At 47.1% G+C, this 22500-nt stretch overlaps 1 protein-coding gene across 1 annotated transcript in view; it reads right to left on the bottom strand.

The window, feature by feature from the left end:
* Positions 1–3376: 3376 nt before the first annotated feature.
* slc6a13 (solute carrier family 6 member 13) overlaps positions 3377–22500 on the bottom strand; it is a 19746-nt gene continuing 622 nt past the window's right edge. Inside the window, exons 2-15 of the mRNA XM_061229665.1 lie at positions 17672–17863; positions 16313–16447; positions 15035–15175; positions 13628–13715; positions 13316–13448; positions 12673–12807; positions 10402–10505; positions 9786–9910; positions 9077–9189; positions 7635–7772; positions 6613–6715; positions 5786–5886; positions 4927–5097; positions 3377–4525 (exon numbers count right to left, since the gene is read on the bottom strand). Of these exons, the coding sequence (XP_061085649.1) occupies positions 4367–4525; positions 4927–5097; positions 5786–5886; positions 6613–6715; positions 7635–7772; positions 9077–9189; positions 9786–9910; positions 10402–10505; positions 12673–12807; positions 13316–13448; positions 13628–13715; positions 15035–15175; positions 16313–16447; positions 17672–17863 (1838 nt within the window). The 3' untranslated portion in view covers positions 3377–4366. The remainder of the gene's footprint in view (positions 4526–4926; positions 5098–5785; positions 5887–6612; positions 6716–7634; positions 7773–9076; positions 9190–9785; positions 9911–10401; positions 10506–12672; positions 12808–13315; positions 13449–13627; positions 13716–15034; positions 15176–16312; positions 16448–17671; positions 17864–22500) is intronic.

Genomic DNA, 22500 nt, shown 5'->3' with positions numbered 1-22500 from the left:
TTTTCCAACCAATAATATTGTGTGACCGAAAGAACTATGAAACAAGTCCACAATTCATAGAGCTTATGCCAACTACTCAGGGGCGATATTGTCTGTAAACTGATATAATGTACAGACGGTATTATCCAACCAAATTTGTAAGAAAGATAGGTTTATATCTACAATTATGTAAAATCAAATAATGAGCCAGAAACTGTGGTTTCCACTGGGTGACAAGAGCAGGAATCAATTATGTTATAATTATTATTGCTAATTGTCGGCAACGGAATTTCTGTTTCCTTTTTTAATTTTTTTCCCTTTTATTTGTAGATAAGTTGGTTTATCTCTCTTCTATCCTTGTCAAATTGATTTATTCCCAGGCATTGTCCTTGGCGTAATTACATGCGTATTACGCAGTGTCGATACATTATGCAGCAGATTAAAAACCCAATTTGTGCAGTGTCATCATGAGTAGAATGAATGCAGTAACTTTCCTAACAGGTTTCCTGCATCTTGAGCCTTCAGGGCAACAATAGACAAACTTTTCAAAGGGTCTGATCTGATTTCTTCTGACTAGAATGCAGAACCAACTTCACAAGAAATAGAGAGTCGTTTGACAGTTCTTGAAATGTGCACACAATCTTGTTTTGCATTATTAAGCTTTCTGATACGGTTTAATTTAATTTTCTTTGATCGAGGAAATTAATAAAAGATATAGATAAAATATATGATACAAGGATGTATTTGCCCGAGTATGCAAGTAAATCTAAACACCAGAAACCATTGTAAATGTAAATGCATTTCTACCAAACATTTCACAAGTGTCCCACCAGGGATACCAGCAAGAACAGACCAGCGAATTGAAATGCATCTGTTGGTGAAAAATGGCCATTGATGAGTTTTAATTTGGTAATTGTGAATTTGTAACCTGGAGTAAACCCACGCGAACACGAGGATAACATACAAACTCCACACAGAGAGAATTTGGCCGAGCTCAGCTCACTGCGAGGCAACAGTGCTAACCGCGATGCTACCTTGCTGCACGTCCCAGGGAAGGTTTTCGCCGGTAGTGTATTCCTGCTACATCGCATAAAATAGTGACTGTTCTTTTGGGATGGCCACCTGTGGTCTGCTTGCGCCAACTGTTCAGGAAACGCTGAAGTGTCAGAAGGGGCTGCGTGGCTCAGCTGTTTGCGCCTTGTGGAGAGTAGGCTGGGAACAGCTGGCAACTGCATTTTCAGTTAATGCTCCTTATGCCATGCCCTGCCAAGTTGATGGAGAATATCATGATTCATTTACTAAACTTATTTTAATTAATTTGTCTGTTTGACCAGGTCAATGCACATTAATAACATTTCTGTGAATGTGCCAGAGTTAGCAAGAAATGCAAATCTTTCACGTGTAGACATGTGAATGGTTGGAATTTATATAGCGTCTTTATCCAAAGCACTGTACAATTGATGCTTCTCATTCACACACACATACACTCACACACATGCAAGGTACCAACCAGCTCAAAAGGAGAATTTGGGGGTTGGGTGTCTTGCTCAGGGACACTTCGACACACCCGGGGCAGGATTGAACCGGCAACCCTCCGACTGCCAGACGACTGCTCTTACTGACTGATCCAATGTCTTTGGACTGTGGGAGGAAACCCACACAAACACGGGAAGAACATGCAAACTCCAGGCTGGACAGGATCCATCCATCCATCCATTATCTTAACCCACTTATCCTGAACAGGGTCGCAGGGGGGCTGGAGCCTATCCCAGCATACATTGGGCGAAAGGCAGGAATACACCCTGAACAGGTCGCCAGTCCATCGCAGGGCACACACACCATTCACTCACACTTTTAGACTCTCAATTTAGACTCTCCAATCAGCCTAACCTGCATGTCTTTGGACTGTGGGAGGAAACCGGAGTACCCGGAGGAAACCCATGCAAGCACGGGGAGAACATGCAAACTCCGCACAGAGAGGCCCCGGCAGACGGGGATTCGAACCCAGGACCTCTTTGCTGTGAGGTGGCAGTGCTACCCACTGCACCATCCGTGCCGCCGCTGGACAGGATCCAAACCCAAAACCACCGTTTGACCCGCGATGACACAGATGCATCACGGTTAAAATTTGACAAGCTTAAAAAAATCACAACGAAGAAACCCTTCATCTTGGCTTTTCTCTTTTTTAATATAAATGTTTTATATTACAGTGTCATTATTTCAAAATCCCAGTGCTAACATTAAAAATAATATTTCCTATATTGCTTAACAAATATATACACACATGGAGTGTTTCTCTGAAAGAAAAATACAGTTTGAACTACCACAGTGAATACAATAAAAAAAAAATCTAAAGAAATACAACATATTTTATATATAACTAGATGGATACAGTTTTGAATATCAAAAACAGAAAGGATATTATGTTTTGTAATGTTAGTTATTGTCTTTCGTTTTGTCATTGTTTATAATGTGAATGCTTCACCTGATCTTAAGTTAACTGCCAAAAATAATACACACGTATCAATCACCTTTTCTCAGATGTTTGATTAAATATATACACAATGTTTTACTTAGCAAAATGCAATGTATACCATTAAATATGGTATAACGGTATAAGTTCTGGGTATAATTACATCAAAAATATTAGTAAAACATTTGTATCTTTATTTCTTTATCGCCATGGTTACCTTGTTCTACCACATTTTGGCCTGAGAAATAATGGAAGAAACAAACACTTAATATGTAAGGATGTGTTGTTTACAAAATCTATGGCAATGTCATTTGAGTAATGGCCAAAAGTCAGGACTGACAAAAAAAAAGTCATAATTGTATGTACACATTGGCCCACATGTGAGGTAATTAAAGTACATCTTCCAGTTTTCAGCTTTAGAAGAATTACTAAAATACTGGTCAAAAATGTTGAATGGAATTGAAAATTATTGAGTTCATAATATATGCAATAAATGACCCCAATCGTGAGAATGTTTTGTTTCCGAGAGGAATCCCCCGGTAACTGGCAATGTGCTGAGGACGTTGACGGTGTTGTTCGGGTTTCCTGGGCGACTCGGACGACGGCACAGAACAGAAGCCAACATTAGTGGACATTTAGGTCCCAGTTTGGAGAAGCCGGTGAATCCATGCCACAGTTCCGGTCCTAAGTCCCCCCCCCCCCCCCCCACCCCACCCCAGTCGCGGGGGTGTTGGGAGTTATAAAAACACTGTACAAACATCATACAAAGTGTGTATCTCAGAGAAGGAGTTCACTGGAGGCAGCCGGCCAATCAGAACGACTTCATTCATCACGTGACTTTTCTATTATGATGTGGAAGATATGGCACATGTCCCTCCCTGCCCTTGGAAACTACGACTACCATGAATGTTGACTGCATTTCCATTTGTGAAACTTTCCAATATATCCTCCGATTTTCATATTTCATGTCTCCAGTGACACTGCAGACTTCACACATTCGGTGGAAAGCACGCCTAGTGAATACTGTCAAACAACAGACACAGGATGAAACGTCTGGTACATTCAGTTTCTCTGTCAGGAGTGATTCAAACATTTTACATAAAAAAAAAAAAAAAAAAAAACATTTTACATGAAGAAGAAACAAAAGGAAAAAAAGGCCCATTTATAACCACAGGAATCTCTTACCGAGTGAATAACAATAATCTCACATTTCAGTACCAAGGAACACGTTCTCTTTGAGCTTCTGACACTGCATCAGGGAGTTCCCACAATCCATTTGGATTGAGGTGAGCGGAGGTGTGTGTGGGAGGACAGGGTGCTATTCTTACACAACTTTGTAATTCTCCACCGCACAACTCTAATGCTCCCCACAATTACCCATTTGTACTAATGAACGTATGTGGGGAGTGGGACATTTTTATGTTCTTGGCAAAGAAACAAGCTTCCTTAGAAAGCAGAAACTCAGATATCCGAAAACCACAACAATTCCTTGGCATTTCTTTTGTCACAGTTTGCTCTCTCTCTTTCTCTCTCTCTGGACATAGAGCAACACCGCTGTCCAACAAAACACTGTTTCTGTCCAATAGCACCACAGACTGTGAGCTCAGAGCCTGTCAATGTGTGTGTGTGTGTGTGTGTGTGTGTGCATGTGCGCATGTGTCTCATGTGAGTTGGGAGGGATTCTTGGATGATGACGGCCCACCGACAGCATCCCGGCTGATCCTTTGTGGACCCAACAAATATTTTAAAAACCAGAGCACCCAAAACTGTCTGTCTGCCCCACTCTCCAGGGGCCAGACAGGACTCCCTCTCTATCCCCCCCCTCCCTCTCTCTCTCTTTCTTTCCCTCTATTTGGATGTGGTATCTGTGGCATTGAGGTTGTCTGCGGACGTGAGGCGGAGGCTAGGGGGGCCCTAGCAGGTGGAGTCTTTCACGGGGAAGTAGCCGTCTTTGGCCTCAGCCCGATGGGCCGGCAGGCTCTCGTTGTCCAGGGCGAAGATGGCCAGCAGCTTCTCCTGCTCCCTCTTGGTTTTGGGCAAATCACCGGAGGGCTGAATGAGACTGTGAATGCGCTGGAGAGAGAGAGAGGGAGAGAGAGGGAGGGGGAGAGAGGGAGGGAGAGAGAGGGGAGAGAGAGGGGGAGGGAGGGAGAGAGAGAGAGAGGGAGAGAGAGGGAGAGAATGGAAGGGAGAGAGAGAGGGGGAGACGGAGGGAGAGAGAGAGAAGGAGAGAGGGAGAGAGAGTGGGAGATAGAGAGGGAGGGAGGGAGGGGGAGGGAGGGAGGGAGGGAGAGAGTGAGATGGGGGGGTCACAGTCAACCGGCAGGTTTGAAATTCATCTCAACAGCATAGGGGCGTATTATATTCGCACTCCTCCCCGTCCTCAGTTGACAAACACAGCCACTGACTGAAGCACAGGCAGAGGACCCGTCCTCCCAAACCCACCGACACCGCTTCCCTCCGGCCGGGCCTACCTCTCTCAGGGTGCCCTTGGTGGTGCAGACTTTGTAGAGGACCCAGAGTGGGACGCACACGATGGAGGAGAGGGCCAGGAGCCAGCCCACGGCGTAGCCCCACCAGGGGTACACGTACTCGTTGTTGTACTTCAGGGGAGTGTACTTGATGAGCGAGAAGGCGAAGGTGCCCTGCGGAAACAGGGGCAGAGGAGTCTGAGGAAAACCGCTAAAAACACTCTTATCAAACCCGCGGACCCGCACGACCTGCACGTGGTATTACGCGGAGAGGAAAGGCATCGCAAATCCTCCGTCCGTTTATATTCACAGCCTTTCCTCAGGGCACAATAACATCTCAGTTTACTAACAGTTTGAACAGTGCTAGACATAAATACTGTAATTAATATCCACTGTAGTTCATAAATAATTAAAAATCCATCTATACTGTGTGTGTGTGTGTGTGTGTGTGTGTGTATGTGTGCGTATGTGTGTGTGTGTGTGTGTGTGTGTGTGTGTGTGTGTGTATGTGTGTGTGTGTGTGTGTGTGTGCGTGTGTGTGTGTGTGTGTGTGTGTGTGTATGTGTGTGTGTGTGTGTGTGTGTGTGTGTGTGTGTGTGTGTGTGTCTGTGTTGGGGTTGGGGTTTACGCATTCGCCAAATAAATTGCTGTGATTTCCAGGAATAGTAAATATTTTTTAAGCTGCAGTTTCCTTATTAACCAATAGAGGGTGCCATTTAAATTCTAGTGCTAACACTCGCATTCATACTCTGTTCGTAACGTATGTGCTATTCAGTGAGGGCAAAATAGCACAGAAAAATAAAATAATAGATTGTATCTGATGCGATGAACGCAGAACTCAAAAAGTTTGGGTTTCACTTACAAAGCACGTTGCAGGTGTAAAAAACATCCAGCAGTATTTGATCATGGGCCCAGGTCGGTAGCCGATCATGTCTTCGATGTTGTCATAGAAACGATCGGCACCTGAAGCAGAGGAGAAGAAAATTAATTTCGGTCTCCGCGCAGAGAAGGCTGGGTGGCAGGGATTCGAACCCACAACCGCCTTCTGGCGAGGCCACAGTGCTAACAACTACTTTGTGCTTTCTACAGTGTAAATGTACGTGTGACAGTATATAAATATTATCACATTAACATATATTGCACAGAGACTTTTCTGAATGGTTCATGCGTCTGTGCTGCATGAATAGCCACCTGCACCTTTTTGACGGCACCTTACAGATAAATTTGTAGTTTATAGATTCATTTATTTTGGTGGGCATTTTATATTTTTTGAATAAGAGTCGTCATTATTTAGATTTTATAGAAGCCTTCATAAAAGTAAAAGCCTCAATGAGATTGAAATATCTTTTTACAAGAGAGACCAGGCCCAGGGGACATTATAAACGACGGGCATAAAAGTTGCTTCCAAAGACAACATAAAGAAAACTGACACCAAGTTAAATCCCCTTTGGGTATGTAGACACTAAAACACTAAGACATTGCTTTCTGTTGATGTGGGCTACAATTCAGGTCAGGAAGAAATACCCTTACATCACCTCTGAGAACAACTCATTCATCAAGGTCCCTAGCGTTTCCCCTCACAACGTACAGTAGAGCGCTCACTGTATATCATTCGGCATTAAACAATCCGTTCCAATAACAGCGATTCACAATTGACAGACGACGATTAATTATTTATTTGATGCTCACCGTAAATCCAGGCGATGCACACCGTCTCGAAGATGGCCACGAACAGGAGACAAATCCCACTGGCAGCGTAGTAGTCGAAGAGCTGGAAGACGTACATCCCTCCCTGCGGGGAGAAACAGGAGGCTCAGGGAGGAGAAACAGGAGGCTCAGGAGGAGAAACAGGAGGCTCAGGGAGAAACAGGAGGCTCAGGGGGAGAAACAGGAGGCACAGGAGGAGAAACAGGAGGCACGGGGGGGAGAGAAACAGGAGGCTCAGGAGGGGAGAAACAGGAGGCTCAGAGAGGAGAAACAGGAGGCTCAGGAGGAGAAACAGGAGGCTCGGGGAGAAACAGGAGGCGCAGGGGGAGAAACAGGAGGCTCAGGAGGAGAAACAGGAGGCTCAGGGAGAAACAGGAGGCTCAGGAGGGGAGAAACAGGAGGCGCGGGGGGGAGAGAAACAGGAGGCTCAGGGGGAGAGAAACAGGAGGCGCAGGGGGGGAGAGAAACAGGAGGCTCAGGGGGAGAGAAACAGGAGGCGCAGGGGGTAGATTTCAGACTCCTCCTGCTCTTACCCGTTTCATTAGTCTATTACCCAGTGAGCAAAAGATGGAACCTAGACCGATCTTGATGTAAATCGTAGATGTTTTGACACCAACAGATACATTTTGCCCCAATTTAATTCTGGATATAGCCCGGGTATGTCCTATTCGGCTAGAACCCTTTCACTGTTCAAGCAGATATAGCCGGGTGAGATATGGAGGTCTAGAGATATTTCGATGTCCGTTCTGTCCCGCAGGGCTGTTCAAATCACGGCCCCTCTCTTGACCCTGGGAGTCAGGTGCAAAGACAGGCCGATCAGTGGCGCCAGCTGTCCAGTTCATTACACGGGAGAAAATGAAAACCCGTGACGGATTCAGACTGGAGGGCCAGATTGGATGAGCCCCGGCTGTGGTGTGTGTGTGTGTGACTGAGGTGTGACAGGACCCCCCGCCCGCCCCCTCTCTCCCCCCTCCCTCCCCCGGGGCACTGGGGCAGCAGCCTACCTCGGTCAGCATGATCAGGCCCATGAGGTAGGACACGATGGCCACGCCCAGGATGAAGAGCTCCCTGCGGTAGCTCCGCCGGAACACGGCGGGGTACATGTCCACCACGGCCGTCACCAGGCTCTCCACGCACACAAACTGCAGGGGAGGAGAACCACAGCCATTACACTCACACACATACAGCGCAGGTACATGGTCAATGGTTGGCAATTACATAGCGCCTTTATCCAAAGCGCTGTGAAATAGATTTTTCTCATTCACTCATTCATACACACTCACGCACCAAAAGCGATTGGCTGCCATGCAAGACACCTCGACACACTTCGACACACTTCGACACACCCAGGGTGGGATGGCAGATGGCTGCTCTTACTGCCTGAGCCAATGTCGCCCCCAGGTACATTTTTGTTTCTAAAGGATCAAAACTCCCTCAGACAGACATCTGTGCCACTTGGGAGGTGAGTTCTAAGCTTAGAGTCTGTCTGAGGTAATCTGAGGTCTGACAGGTAGTGATCCCTTTTCACCACAAAAGTTTTTCCAAAAAGGCAGAACCCACCCTCTCAGAAATAAAGTGACAGTGGAGGTACGTGCAGACACACACACACACACACACACACACACACAGCTACAGCTTTGCTACAAACCATGGTTTTATCAGGGCTAATACACATAATAATACAATATATGTGTGTGTGCATACATGTGAACAGACGTTTGTGTCCACGTGAGTGTGTGTGTGTGTGTGTGTTTGTGTGCGCCCATGCGTGTGAACAGACGTTTGTGTCCACATGAGTGTGTGTGTGTCTGCGTGCGTGCGTGCGAAGGACAGAGGAAGGTGGGTGAGAGGTCAAAGTTTAAACGCGTACACGCACAGACGCGCTCCCCCTGCTCCCCGCTCATTGCACAGGAAAAGGGGAGCACACAGTAGCTTACTTGGAAACTTTCCACTACACGTGACATCAGCGGAGGAGCATTCAGGTCTGCATACGCAGCGGGTTAACCAGAGTTCACAAGCACACGTCAGAGAGCAGAGGATAAACATTAAACAGGAATAGACGCTGAGATTGGGGCTGGGTGCAGACGGACGTTGCAGGTGACTCTCCTCAAGAGACCGGTGGTGTTTGTCTGTTACTCCCATTGGCTTGTGGGATTAACCCTTACAAGGGTGGGCAACTTGCCAAAATCAGACGACTTAAGCAGTGAACGAGGTCGGGGGGGGGGATGATGGACCAGAAGGGGGGGGGAACCAACATCAAATTAGCCGGAACGGATGTTGCCATGAATTCCTTATAAAACACCAGGAGATTTCTTCGATGAATTCCTCAGTCGAGACGCTGCATTGACCAGACAGGAAAGCGGTTGTGCCGTCGCCCTTCGCAGGGTGAACCTCCTCCTGGGAGCCCTTAAGGGTCACGGGCCCCGTGGGGACTATTAACCCTTACCTGGCTGTCGAGTCCGAGCAGCACGATCATGATGAAGAAGAAGCAGGCCCACAGCGGGGAGAAGGGCATCATGGAGACGGCGCGCGGGTAGGCGATGAAGGCCAGCCCGGGACCTGAGACGAGGAAGACGAAGATATCGCTCAGCACCCGGCCTCTCTGTGTCCAGGCCAGCGGACACACTCGCTAACAACGCTAACCACTGGCAGTGTGTTAGAGTAATACAGACACACTTGCTAACAATGCTAACCACTGGCAGTGAGTTAGAGTAATACAGACACACTTGCTAACAATGCTAACAGCTGGCAGGGTGTTACAGTAATACAGACACACTCGCTAACAATGCTAACCACTGCCACTGTGTTAGAGTAATGCAGACACACTCGCTAACAACGCTAACCACTGGCAGTGTGTTAGAGTAATACAGACACACTTGCTAACAATGCTAACAACTGGCAGTGTGTTAGAGTAACACTCTACAGTCACACACACGTGCAGATCATAAGTTCATAAATAACAACCCCTGCTGAAAAAAAACCAAAACAGCTCAAGCTAGGTTTTGAAACAACTGGTAGCTGGTTGAGCAGTTCAGACCAGCTTCGTTCTCAACATGGTTTGACCAGCTCAAGCTAGGTTTTTTCTGAAACAGCCGGTCGCTGTGTATTCCAAGCCGGTCACGGCCGGAGTGTACACCAGGGTGTGGAGTACGCACCGGACTCTGCTACCTCAGAAATGGGCACGTTCTGCTCGTAGGACATGAAGCCCAGGATGGAGAAGATGGCGAACCCGGCGATGAAGCTGGTCCCGCTGTTCAGGAAGCACAGCGCGATGCAGTCTCTGGAATCGCCACGGAGAAGCGCGTTAGCAACCGTCGCTAGGCAGGCCTAGCGAACCAATGGCACAGGGGGAGTCAACCTCAGAAAGGGTGGAGCCATGATGCCTATCAGGGGACCAGGGATTAACCCCCCCCCCAGTGGTCACTAGAGGTATTACAGTATATTCAGCCTCGTTGGACTTCAAATTTGCCCATTGAAGTCGATTCAACACATGAATTCCCCCAGGAACAAGTATACCATTTTAGACAATTACTTTCCTTCTGAGTTGCTGCCACATGATTGGATTGCAATATTTGCATTAACAAGCTGGTGTACAGGTCTACCTAATAAAGTGCCCACTGAGTGTATAATAAGTATTTGTTGGTCTCAGCAGCCCTGCCTCTTGCACAGGATTAAGTTTGTCGATTTGTGCAAGTGAATGAGTGACAGCACAGCTGCGCCCATTGCTGTCTAAAGCCTGGGGCTGATTGGTGGGAGGACCCGGGCACGCACTTGTAGCAGTTGTTGTTGTACTTGTTGTAGCTGCCCAGAGCTGTGAGGCAGCCCAGGCAGATGGCGTAGGAGAAGAAGATCTGGGTCCCTGCGTCCATCCACACCTGTGAGAGGGGAAGAGCCAGAGGATTAGAGAGGTTACGCACTGGCAAGATACAGGCGGCCACTTCCTGTGAGCCCTGCCATTTCCTGTGATGGGGACAGCGGCTCTGGTGTCCAGTGCCATCAGTCCGCCTGGTTACATTACATTACATGACAGTACAGTTGTTTAGCTGATGCTTTTACTCAAAGTGAGTTACACTTGATTTGACTTAGCCAGGGACAATCACCCCTGGAGCAACGCAGGGTTAAGGGCCTTGCTTAAGCGCCCAACAGCAGTACGGATCTTGTCGTGGCTACACCGGGGCTTGAACCACCAACCTTCTGGGTTCATGTACCACGAGGCTAAATTCATTAGTATCAAGCATTTACCCTGAAGCACCAAAATGAAACAAAATGAAGCAAAAATAAATCTGGACGCCTCTGGCACCGTACAAAAATAGAAACAAAAAAGATTCATGCTTGGAGATAATCACAGAGAGGTATGTCAGTATATTTTGAGAGAAGAGTTCTCCACTGCCCACAATTCACCTGACACCTCTCTGTGACCATCTCCCCAAAGCCAACCTGTACTTTTCCACTGAACGTGAACGTGAGTGTGTGTGTCCGTGCGTACGCGCACGTGTATGTGTGAGTGTGTGTGTGTGTTTGTGTGTGTGTTTGTACATACGTGCACATGTGTGTGTGTGTTCGTGCGTACGCGCACGTGTATGCGTGTGTGTGTATGTGTGTGTGTGTGTGTGTGTATGCAAGTGTGTGTGTGTGCGTGTGTTCGTGCGTACCCGCACGTGTGTTTGTGTCCGAATGAGAGCCTTCTTTGTGCCCAGACTTCACAATCAGGTGCTAAAGAAGAGTTTGTGCAGAGGCACCCACCAGCTAATAACACACGGGCAACAGCAAAGGAGGGAGAGAATACCCCCATAATCACACCACAGAGGCTCACAAAATATTCCAGAATGTTCTTCCAAAAGATTAACTTTCTCACTGAGCGCAATTACACCCGAGACATAAATACACTCTGAGAAGTAAAGGTGCCTGAAAAAGTACATAGAAATTGCAGCTCTTGCCACTTGACCCACACTGGGATTTCAGTTTGTCACTGTTGCTGTGTGACCGCAGAAAACCACGCATTCCCACACCTTGCCAGACAGATTTCACAGCATCTGTTCCAACCTGAAAGACTGGTAAACCTTTCTCGAGCAAAACAGGCAGACGTGACTGCCCCCAGAAAAATATAACACAGAAAGAACATCAGCAGAGAAGATGGAATAGGTCTCCACAGTCACACATTCGGACGACAGTCAGCTAAAGTGTCGATGCAGGAATTTCCCTTCTCCCCTCCTCAGGGTCTTTGTTCGTATTTTCCCCAGCCGTCGGGCCCAACCGGTTCAAACCATTTCTGGGGGTCGGGGAAGGCCAGGGGAGTCAGGTGGTGGGGATAGGGAGCAGGAGGGACGAGGGGGGACGGGGGCGATGGACTCTCTGTTTTCGGTTGCCGCGGGGGGTCTTCCTCTACCCCGCAGAGGCCCGGTCCTCAGGCTCTGGTGCAGATGGTCTCGCATCCCGTCCCAGCTGGGCACACAGAGGGGCCCCCGTCGTGCGGAAGACCCCCCGCCCCGCAGGCCCAGAGAGGTTCGAGGGGTGTGGGGGCGGCGTTCTGAAAATACCTCACACGTGGGGGTCAGACCCCGCGATGGAGAGCGGGACGGGGGACCCCGCCCCCCAGGGCTGGTCGCCATGAGAAACAGACCTGTCTGCACCAATCAGAGGACAGGCTGCTGCCCCGTCAACAAGGCCCATGCAACAGTGAGGACAGTAGGTCAGGCCTGGGAGGGCTTGTCTGAGCTCCACGTCAAACCGAGATCTATCTTCAGTGGTGTGTGTGAGGTATGGAAACAGTGGGCCTCAACTGTCAACATTTTCGTAAAGTCCGTGTGTAAATCTACTCGCAATCGGAAACAAACGAACAAATTACACCGGATTCAGCGAAAACTTTCACTAATACAATACCGAAGGTTTAGAGCGTTTGTGAATTCCATTCGGAATCCTACTAACAAAATGGCGCATTGTTTGTGTAACCGCATTTCCGAATGATTTACGGTGAAATCGTTCGGTTCGTCGTTTGATGAACAGACCCAGTGTGCGTGCTGTACAGGGGGGGTTTGGGGGTACCTGTGGGTCGGCCAGTCGGCCCAGGTCGGGGTAGAGGTAGAACTGGATCCCCCGGGAGGCTCCGGGCAGGGTGATGCCCCGGATCAGCAGGATCACCAGCATCACGTAGGGGAAGGTCGCGGTGAAGTACACCACCTGTGGAACGAGCACGTCCTGCCTCAGCCAATCAGCTCACACCACAACATGTCCTCCACACCGCCAAAACTACTGCCTTGACCTCTGCCCAGTTCACAGGCTATTATGCTTGCATGACTTACATTTACATTACATTACATTACTGCCATTTTACAGATGCTCTTATCCAGAGCGACGTACAGTTGATTAGACTAAGCAGGAGAGCAATGCAGGGTTAAGGGCCTTGCTCAAGGGCCCAATGGCTGTGCGGATCTTATTGTGGCTACACCGGGATGAGAACCACCGACCTTGCGTGTCCCAGTCATTTACCTTAACCACTACGCTACAGACCGCCCCTTGGTTAAATTCTCTATTCCCATTGGTTGACTGGGTGTTGACATCGGGAAAAAAATACACACACTGCCACCCCCCAGCCCCCCAAATACACACACACACACACACACACACACACACACGCACCTGCACCAAACACACCACACACCACACACCACACAGTGCACACACACACCTTTCCAGTGGACTTGACCCCCTTCCAGATGCAGAAGTAGCACAAGACCCAGGCGATCAGCAGACACACGGCCAGGTCCCAATGCAGGACGCCCATTTGGTCGATCCCGGGGGAGATTCTCAGAGCCCTCCGTCTGAGCGCAGCGGGAACAGAGCCACAAATCAACCCAAAGTGGACTGGAACTGTGAACTCATTTCATACATTTCATTTACAGCTAATGAGCTGAGTGGAAAAATATATTTCTTAAAAATGTTTAGTCCACGACCGGCCCCAATTTGTTTTTGTTTTTTTTGTTGAAAGAGAAGCACTCACTCCCAGAATTCAATGACAGGAGACGTGGCGTTGACAGGCATGGTGAAGTTCGGGGAATCGCTCCTCCTCTGAAACTCCACACAAGACTCTTACAGAGAAAAAAAGTTCATGTCAGACCTTAGTAGTTTCAATGGTAAATTGTAAATGGTTGGTATTTATACAGCGCCTTTATCCAAAGCGCTGTACAATTGATCGGTCACACTTTACAATAAGGTTCATGAATTGGCATTAATTCATGTCGTTGTTAACATGAATGAGTGATGTGCAAATACATTAATTAAGCATGAAATGTACTTTTCATTAGTGAATGCATTTGTTAACAACTAACTGATGTTTTTGTTACATGATATTTATACATTATCAAACCACAGGATTAATTAATTAGTCAACAATTAACAAATACAGTACCGTGCAGAAGTCTTAGGCACCCTATACTTTATTATATATATGTTTATTTTTGTGTGTATTAGTATAAAAGAACACATTTGAGATTTCCAAATATTCATTTTCCAAAAGATTTTATTTTACAGAGACATTTGTGTTTTTAATTTTAAAAAGTAACGTATTACTTTAAGCAATTGACTACTTTTTCCATAAAAACTTGATCAAGGCTGTCTGAGATCAGAAGCAAGGAGCCAACCAAAGTCTGCAGAAGAACTGTGGCAAGTTCTCCCAACATGCGTGGAACAACCTCCCTGCAGACAGCGTTGGCTATCTCAGAGAAGTGATACAGTTTTAACGCCGAAGGGTGGTCACAAAAAATATTGATTTACTTCAGTTTTTAACTATTCTGTCAAATTACTAAAATGTAGTGTAGAATGTATAGTATGTTTATTTCGGGCCTTGAATTATCATCAAATTATTTTTGAAAGAATCATATCTGTACAGTATGTTATACAGGTGCCTAAGACTTTTGCACAGTACTGTACATTAACTAACTTTTTCTGTACAGCTGTACAGATTAACTTCTCAGTTGTAGTTACTAAACAACTACATTAATTCATGCAGGTTCATGGAACCTTAGGGCGACATGGCTCAGGCAGTAAGAGCAGCCGTCTGGCAATCGGAGGGTTGCTGGTTTGATCCCCCGCCCAGGCTGTGTCGAAGTGTCCCTGAGCAAGACACCTAACCCCTAAATGCTCCTGACGAGCTGGTTGCATGGCAGCCAATCGCCATCAGTGTGTGAGTGTGTGAGTGTGTGTATGAACGGGTGAATGGAGAAGCATCAATTGTACAGTGCTTTGGATAAAGGCGCTATATAAATGCCTGCCATTTACCATTTATTGTAGAGTGTTACCCAGTCATCTTTCAGGCAAACACAAAACAGCAGAAAGAGCTCAGTCATCTAAAAAGGTGATTTTTTATTTTTTCCCTGACAAAATGGCGACGGTGGCCGCAGTCTCTCACCTGTGTTCCAGGTGTTGTTGCAGGAGGACCAGGGCAGATCCCAGGTGAAGGAGAAGCTGAGGTAGAAGATTCCCCAGGCCAGGACGATGATGTAGTAGAAGTTCAGCAGCGCTACAATCACCTGCGTGGCATACCCGATACCTGCGCCAACACAAAATGGAAGCCATGGGTAAAAAGAGCATGAAGGATGTGCATGAAAAGTTCAATTGGTAAGATTTTTTTGTTAAAACATTGCTACAAGACCATTGTAAATCCCTCCCTATCATTGAAAAAGGCTCACTGATATGTTGACTCGCCCTCTGCCTGTTTTTATAGTCCTTCAATTTCGGTTTCAAAATATACGGTTGACGTACCTTTAATGAAGACATCTCACTTTGGGCTAAACCTCCATCATAATGTGGAATTATGAGCAATTTTATCTTTTTTGCTTCCACCAACAACAGAGTTGCACATTATGTGAAAGATATTCAATAAACCGTTTTCTTTTTCAAAATACATTAATACATTATACCCATTACCACTTTTGTAGGAAATGATGGAATTTCAATAATTGTAAACCTGCATTTTCTGGAGTAACTGAAAACGTGTCCGTGTGACACAGCACATTGTTCTGACCGACCGGACTCTCCACTGAAGCAAGGTGGCACCGATTGCGTGAGCTTAAAGATTTCCATGACCTCATACAACCTATATTTTCGGGGGGGTTTCTGCCCACTGTGGCTGTGTACCAGTGCGGGGGGGGGGGGGGGGGGTGGTCTAAGACAGGATCTCGCTCCGAAAAAAAAACTTTGCCTCCCTGGAAGGCGGCCAGGGCCCCAGCTGGGCCGACGCCAGCGCTCCCATTCATGTGAACACGCACGGGTGGCCCTTCCCAGAATGCCTCTCTTCATTCTACCGAGTCCAGTATTAACCCTTTCCTCAGCGCTGAGGTTAATGAGGGCTGTTCCAGAGTGAGGGGAGATTGGACATTCGACAGCAGTGAATTATCCATCATGCCACTGCACTCAGTATACCATTTGGAGGGTGTTTTTTTTTTTGCGTTAAGTGACATTTTGGCCCAAAGCAAGTATTATAAATAAAAAAAGAAAGCATTTGATGAGATCAACCTAGTGGCAAAAAGGATGTGCTGTCGTGAACGAGGTATTGGAATCCAAAAACGATTACATATTTCACCCAGGTCTGGCCCCAATTCGGACTCAAACCCGCAACCCCTCAGAGACAAATCCCATTCCCATGACACGACCCTGAGCTTCCCCTTTTCTGCTCCCCGTGCGTCACCTTCAAACAGCGGGCAGATCTTCCTCCAGGACGTCACCCCGCCCTCGCTGGTGAACTGGCCCAGAGACGTCTCCAGGAAGAACACGGGGATCCCGCACGTGAAGAGGAAGATGAGGTACGGGATGAAGAACGCACCTGTCTCGGGGGGAAGGAGAAAGAGATGTCAAAGACGGCAGCTTTAATTCAACTGATAAATGTTACAATTCAAGCTGAGCATAGAATTGCTTCTCAGACCCTTACAACGGAGGAGAAATTTCACGGCCAAACGATGCACAACCTCAGAGATATTGTGATTATTCTGCTCGGTAAGTCATACGCTACATGGCCGATAGCGGGTTTCTCGTTGATACACATCGGAACCGTAGTGAAGCGGGGTCAACGTCAACACGAGAAGCCACGGTGTGGACCCGGTTAACTTCCGACCGTCAGATCAATGGGACATTGATTCCGGGGTGTTTCGAAAATAATCAAACCCAAAACATCTTCGTTCATCTAAGAGACAGCTGCAGAAGGCCAGCGGAGTGAAGAGATCAAACAACAGCTGCCTTGGTGCCCTTTGACCTCGGTGAAGCCTTCCTGGGGTCTCTGGGTGGGGGAGGGGAGGGGGTTGAGGGAGTCTCATGGTTAAACAGAGCTGTATGCCCTCTGGGTTTGGGAGAGATTCATAAAGAACCTCTACAGTGGACGTTCAGAAGTACAAGTGGTCATATAGTCAACAAGAAAATTGAAACACGATGTAAAATCACCAAAACAGGTGTTGGGCTACCATGTGCGCCCAGTGCAGCCTGTATTGCACCAGGTGATGGTCTTCTAATTTAGGCTCATTTGATGGAAGTCATGATTTATAATTTCTTGAAGTAACTATGTACATATGTTACATTTTCACTGCTGCAACGCAAACAGGACGAGCTCATTACCCAGTGGGGGCACTGCACTCTCAGATATAAAAGGTACAAATGCTTGTCGCTGTACCCTGTAGGACCGTGAAAATCGTACCCCTATCCAACAATGTATAATTTGTGGGTACCCTTTCTTGCTTTTCTCCTGTAGTGTAGTGGTTAAGGTAAATGACTGGGACAGGCAAGGTCGGTGGTTCGATCCCCGGTGTAGCCACAATACGATCCGCACAGCCGTTGGGCCCTTGACCAAGGCCCTTAACCCTGCATTGTTCCAGGGGAGGATTGTCTCCTGCTTAGTCTAATCAACTGTACGTCGCTCTGGATAAGAAATGCCAATAATGTGGTGTAAAAGAAATGTCACAGTTGGCGAGACAAAACCTCCTCTGTCACTGTATTTTTCGTGGGTGTGTAGGAACGGGGGGGGGGGGGGGAGAGAGAATAGACAAGCAGCGAGACTCACCTCCGCCGTTCTTGTAGCAGAGGTACGGGAAGCGCCACACGTTGCCGAGGCCGATGATCTCCCCGGCGACCGACAGCACGAACTCCAGCTTGTTGCTCCACTGGCCCCGCTCCTTCATCTTCTGCTCCGTCTGTGGGGCCAGCTCCAGGGCCCGGCTGAGCCCGTTGGACGGGTCCGATCGCTCTGCGTCTCCTGCGTGATCAAGCGCAACGTCTTACAACGACCGGTCAGCAGCCGTAACCACTTAATAGAGGGCGGCCCGTAGCGTAGTGGTTAAGGTACATGACTAGGACCCGCAAGGTCGGTGGTTCGATTCCCCGGTGTAGCCACAATAAGATTCGTTGGGCCCTTGAGCAAGGCCCTTAACCCTGCATTGCTCCAGGGGAGGATTGTCTCCTGCTTAGTCTAAATCAACTGTACGTCGCTCTGGATAAGAGTGTCTGCCAAATGGCACTAATGTAATGTAATGTAATGTAATGTAATGTAATGAATGGCAGCTGTTCACCTGCTCATAAGAAGTTAGAATGTCTGAATTGTAGTCCCTGCACACTGAAGAAAGCAACATGCTGAAACGTTTGGTTTCCTCCCTGCTGCTCCCAGCTATGACCAGGTTGAAATTACCAGCTACCAGCTGTTTCAAAACCTAGCTTGAGCTGGTCAAACCGTGTTGAGTATGGAGCTGGTCTGCACTGGTCAACCCTGTTAAAGCGCTGTTCTAGTGCACGAACACACCCACAGCTGGATGTCCTGTTGCTCTATGTTCCTACGGCCCCAAAGAGATCTGTTTTTTAGTGACACATTAAGGCTTGCGTTATTACGATTGTTATAAATGTTCTGTAAATGCTCAAAAGTGTTCACAAAAGGACAGTGAGTGGGCTGACATATTTTGTCACTGAAACAGCAAAACAAAATTGCCAACAACCATGAAGAAGAAGGGGCCTGTAGTGGTTAAGGTACATGACTGGGACACGCAAGGTCGGCGGTTCGATCCCCGGTGTAGCCATAATAAGATCCGCACAGCTGTTGGGCCCTTGAGCAAGGCCCTTAACCCTGCATTGCTCCAGGGGAGGATTGTCTCCTGCTTAGTGTGATCAACTGTACGTCGCTCTGGATAAGAGCGTCTGCCAAAATGCAAATAATGTAATGTAATGTAATGTAATGTAATGTAATGTAATGTAATGAAGAACCAAGATCAGGGTCTCTTCAGCTAATCTGTCTGTCTCAGCCCTGAGGGCTACACACATTAAGATACTCCCTCACTCGCCCTCTCCCTCTGTCCCTCTCCCTCTCTTCCTCTCCCTCTCTCCATCTCTCTCTCTCTCCCTCTCCCTCTCCCTCTCCCTCCGTCACTCTCTGTCCCTCTCCCTCTCTTCCTCTCCCTCTCTCCGTCTCTCTCTACCCCTCTCCCTCGCTCTGTCTCTCTCGCTCTCCCTGTCTCCGTCTCTCTCGTTCTCTTCCTCTCTCTCAGGCTCTCTCCCTCTTCCTCTCTTTCTCTTTCTTTCTCTCACTCTCTCTCCCGGTCCTGGCACCGCTGATTTCCCCCCGCAGCACAAACCCAAGCGGAGTAATGACTCATCTGGCAGAGAGGGAGGCACCGTGGGCCTTGCAGCACAAAAAACCCCCAAACAAGGGGAGCTTTCCTCCCTGACCTTTCAGAGAAGAGGCCGAGGGTCTCTAAAGCCTTCAGGTCGGAAACAAGAGAGCAGGGCTCCCCGCTGGGGCCTGAGCCCTGGGAATGGGCCTCCTCTCCTGGGGGAGAACGAGGCAAACGCCCCCCCCTGCCTGGAGCTCACCGGACCATGGGAAGGCCAGCAGGAAACACAGCCCTTACGCACACTCAAAAAACAGTCTTACCTAATATAATTATGGACAGTGCTTGCACACGGTATTATGAGGGAAAAGGGACTTCAACTGATGAAGTACGTTCCGAATCAGTTGAAGTCATATATATACTTCATAATATTGTATAATAGTAATAGTAATAATACTACAAATATCCATACTTTTAAAAAAAATCCAATTATTCATTTTTTTGGAGTGCAGGTACCATGTCAGAGTGAACACTTTGGAATCACAGAGTGAGGTATTTATGCAAAAAAATGTCTGGTTTTAATATGAATAGATTCGAGACACCAGATGTCCGGCTTCTTGAGATTGAACGACTCTGTCCAATGGAGGATGTGTAGAGATGTGGTTCTTTGTGGAGTAAAACTTGTACTCCAAAATTCAGGTCAATAACAATTCATGAATGCTGCAGAAATGGTCTGAATTACAGTATGAATCATGCCAGGTAAAAGCAAGGCGGTTCAATCACAAAATCATATTATGTGGGAATGAGCTTCTATGCTCCACACCTGAAGTAAAAATGCTGAAATAAAATGCAGGTACCTGTCCCTGATTGGGTGACAAGCAGATGAATACACCAACTCAAAAGCTAGAACAATCACAAAAGGGACAGAAAGACTATTATGAATAAATGTATAACTGCAACATATTTGTGGCGGAAGACGCAGATTGCACAGACTGCTGCACACACCAAAACAGTCAAAAGGAAAGCAAGTCCGCACGTGTCACGTGCGTTTAAAGCGCTTGTGCATGCCAGGGGGTGTATTTACCGAGACCTTACTGTGAACCGGCTTGGGATGAGGAGGTGCGTCTCCTCGCACTCCCTGGACGTTTGGGTTAGAAGTGGCTAAACATTAACCCTTTAAAGAGCTACCATGAGGCTCGGGTGAACCCCGTAGACCGGCGCCGCTCAACTCCACGACCCGCTGACTGCATTCGCTCCGACTGCACGCTAAACAACCGGTTTTACCGAGCTGAACGATTATCTGCACCTAGCAGGAGAAATAATGAGTGAAATCAGGTGGTGTAGCGCACGGTACGAGTGAATACCTGCAGACACCGCGGCCCGCAGGACGTGGAGTCGAGCAGCGCTGCCATAGGTCGTAGAAAAACATTGGCCTTTAATTTATTTTCTTGGCTTTCTCCATTGAATTAAACTGGGGTGGATGGGGTTTCATAGTTCTATTTGCAATTCGCAAGTATCTCAGCTCGCTGAAATGGGGAAATGGTGTCAAAAATGGAGGGGGGGGGGTTGTATATATGTCATATACATTGTGTGCGGACATCTTGCACTCTCGCTAAACCGATAGACAGAAGGTCAAAGGTACAAGTGGTTAGGAGGACACAGATAAAGTTGTTGTAAAGGGTTGTCATTGCTAGTCTCGTGCCACCAGTCCAGTTTGACCCAGCCTGCTATCAGTACTGCATATCTGTTCTCCCCACTCCCTGCAAGGCCCAGAAATGCTAAATCACCGACCACACCTCAGATAAGCAGCCAATCACAAAACGGACTCAGCGCAAGGAAGTGGCCCAATGACCCCAGGCCTGAGTTAAATAATTACAATAATTATTTTAACCCGTTAGATAGCGGAAAAAGAAAATGCGGTCAAGGCGCGGGCAAGAGGTACAGTTGTTTTCAGTCCCGATGCCAGAACGGGGAAGAAATGTGATCTAAGTGACTTTGACCGTGGAACGATTGTTGGTGTCAGACAGGGTGGATTGAGTATCGCAGAAACTGCTGATCTGCCAGGATTTTCACGCACTAAAGTCTCTTAGCGTTTGCAGAGAATGGTGCGAAGCATCCAGTGAGCAGCAGTTATGCGGGCAGACATGAATTGTCAATAAGAGAGGTCTGAGGAGAAGGACCAGACTGGGCATAGCTGACAGGAAGCTGACAGTGACACAAATAACCCCACATTACAACAGTGATATACAGAAGAGCATCTGTGCATATCTGTGCTTATATTAGCATGTCTTGATCATTACCTGTACTTTGAGTATATTTATTGATAATAATTAGTGTATGATCAACAGCCTTCTTTAATTTCCTGGGACCTAGTGTCCTCTAACCAGGACATTAAATGTTGGCTTTCCTGAGCTCAAGATGATATTTCTCTTAACACAATGGACATTCAGTTACAACAAAATTAAATAAAATATATCCGTATTTTGAAAATATTTTCACGCCGAAATGTCTTTGTCATCCAAGACACTTGCATTTTGTAAAAAATGTAAAAAATTTAAAAAATGTAAAAAAAACTAAAAGGTTTTTTTCTCCGGGGTTACAGAAGGTTAAAGAGACTTGACATTTTGGCATTTTTAAAGCCTTGCGTCTTCCTCAGGGTTAATGACCCCAGTCTGGGGTTCACAGCACTGAAAACCTGCTCGTCAGCATGGATCTCGAATGACAGCATGAAATGACCTTTTCCTGTACCTAACATTAAAAAAAAAGTATATTTTTATAAAAGTGGATAGAACTTGCAGACAGTACATGGGTTCAGTAAATGGTGATATGGAGCGTTCGTGGTTAATAAATCACTCACAGTCCCTCTAGAAAAAACGCTATGTCCTCAATTTGGCCTCTTCGGGATATAAAATGTAAAAGATTACATTTAACAGGCGAAAAACATAGTTTACAGTACTTTGGAGTCCAACATACAACTCCCAATGAAAATAAAACCTCCAGCGACTACTCTTTAGTCATTTTCAGATTCTACCACCAAATAAAGCAGCACCAGTCCTGGAGATAACAGGTTTAAACCGTCAAATCAGACAAATAATTTGCACTTCTACACGCTTATAATTAATTCCCTGCATTTATATGGCACTTTTCTCACCAGCCGGTGACTCGAAAAGTGTTTTACAGTGATCAGGGGTAAACTCGCCTCGGCCACCACCGATCTAACTATGAGCGTGTAACTGTGTACAGTGTTGATGGAGCTCTCCAGCGGCTAGTTCAGCTCCGTGCAACGCGTGGGAGCGCG

This window comes from Conger conger, chromosome 19 (genome assembly GCF_963514075.1).
Source record: "Conger conger chromosome 19, fConCon1.1, whole genome shotgun sequence".
Taxonomy (NCBI): Eukaryota; Metazoa; Chordata; class Actinopteri; order Anguilliformes; family Congridae; genus Conger; species Conger conger.
This window is presented reverse-complemented; position numbering and strand designations above follow the sequence as displayed.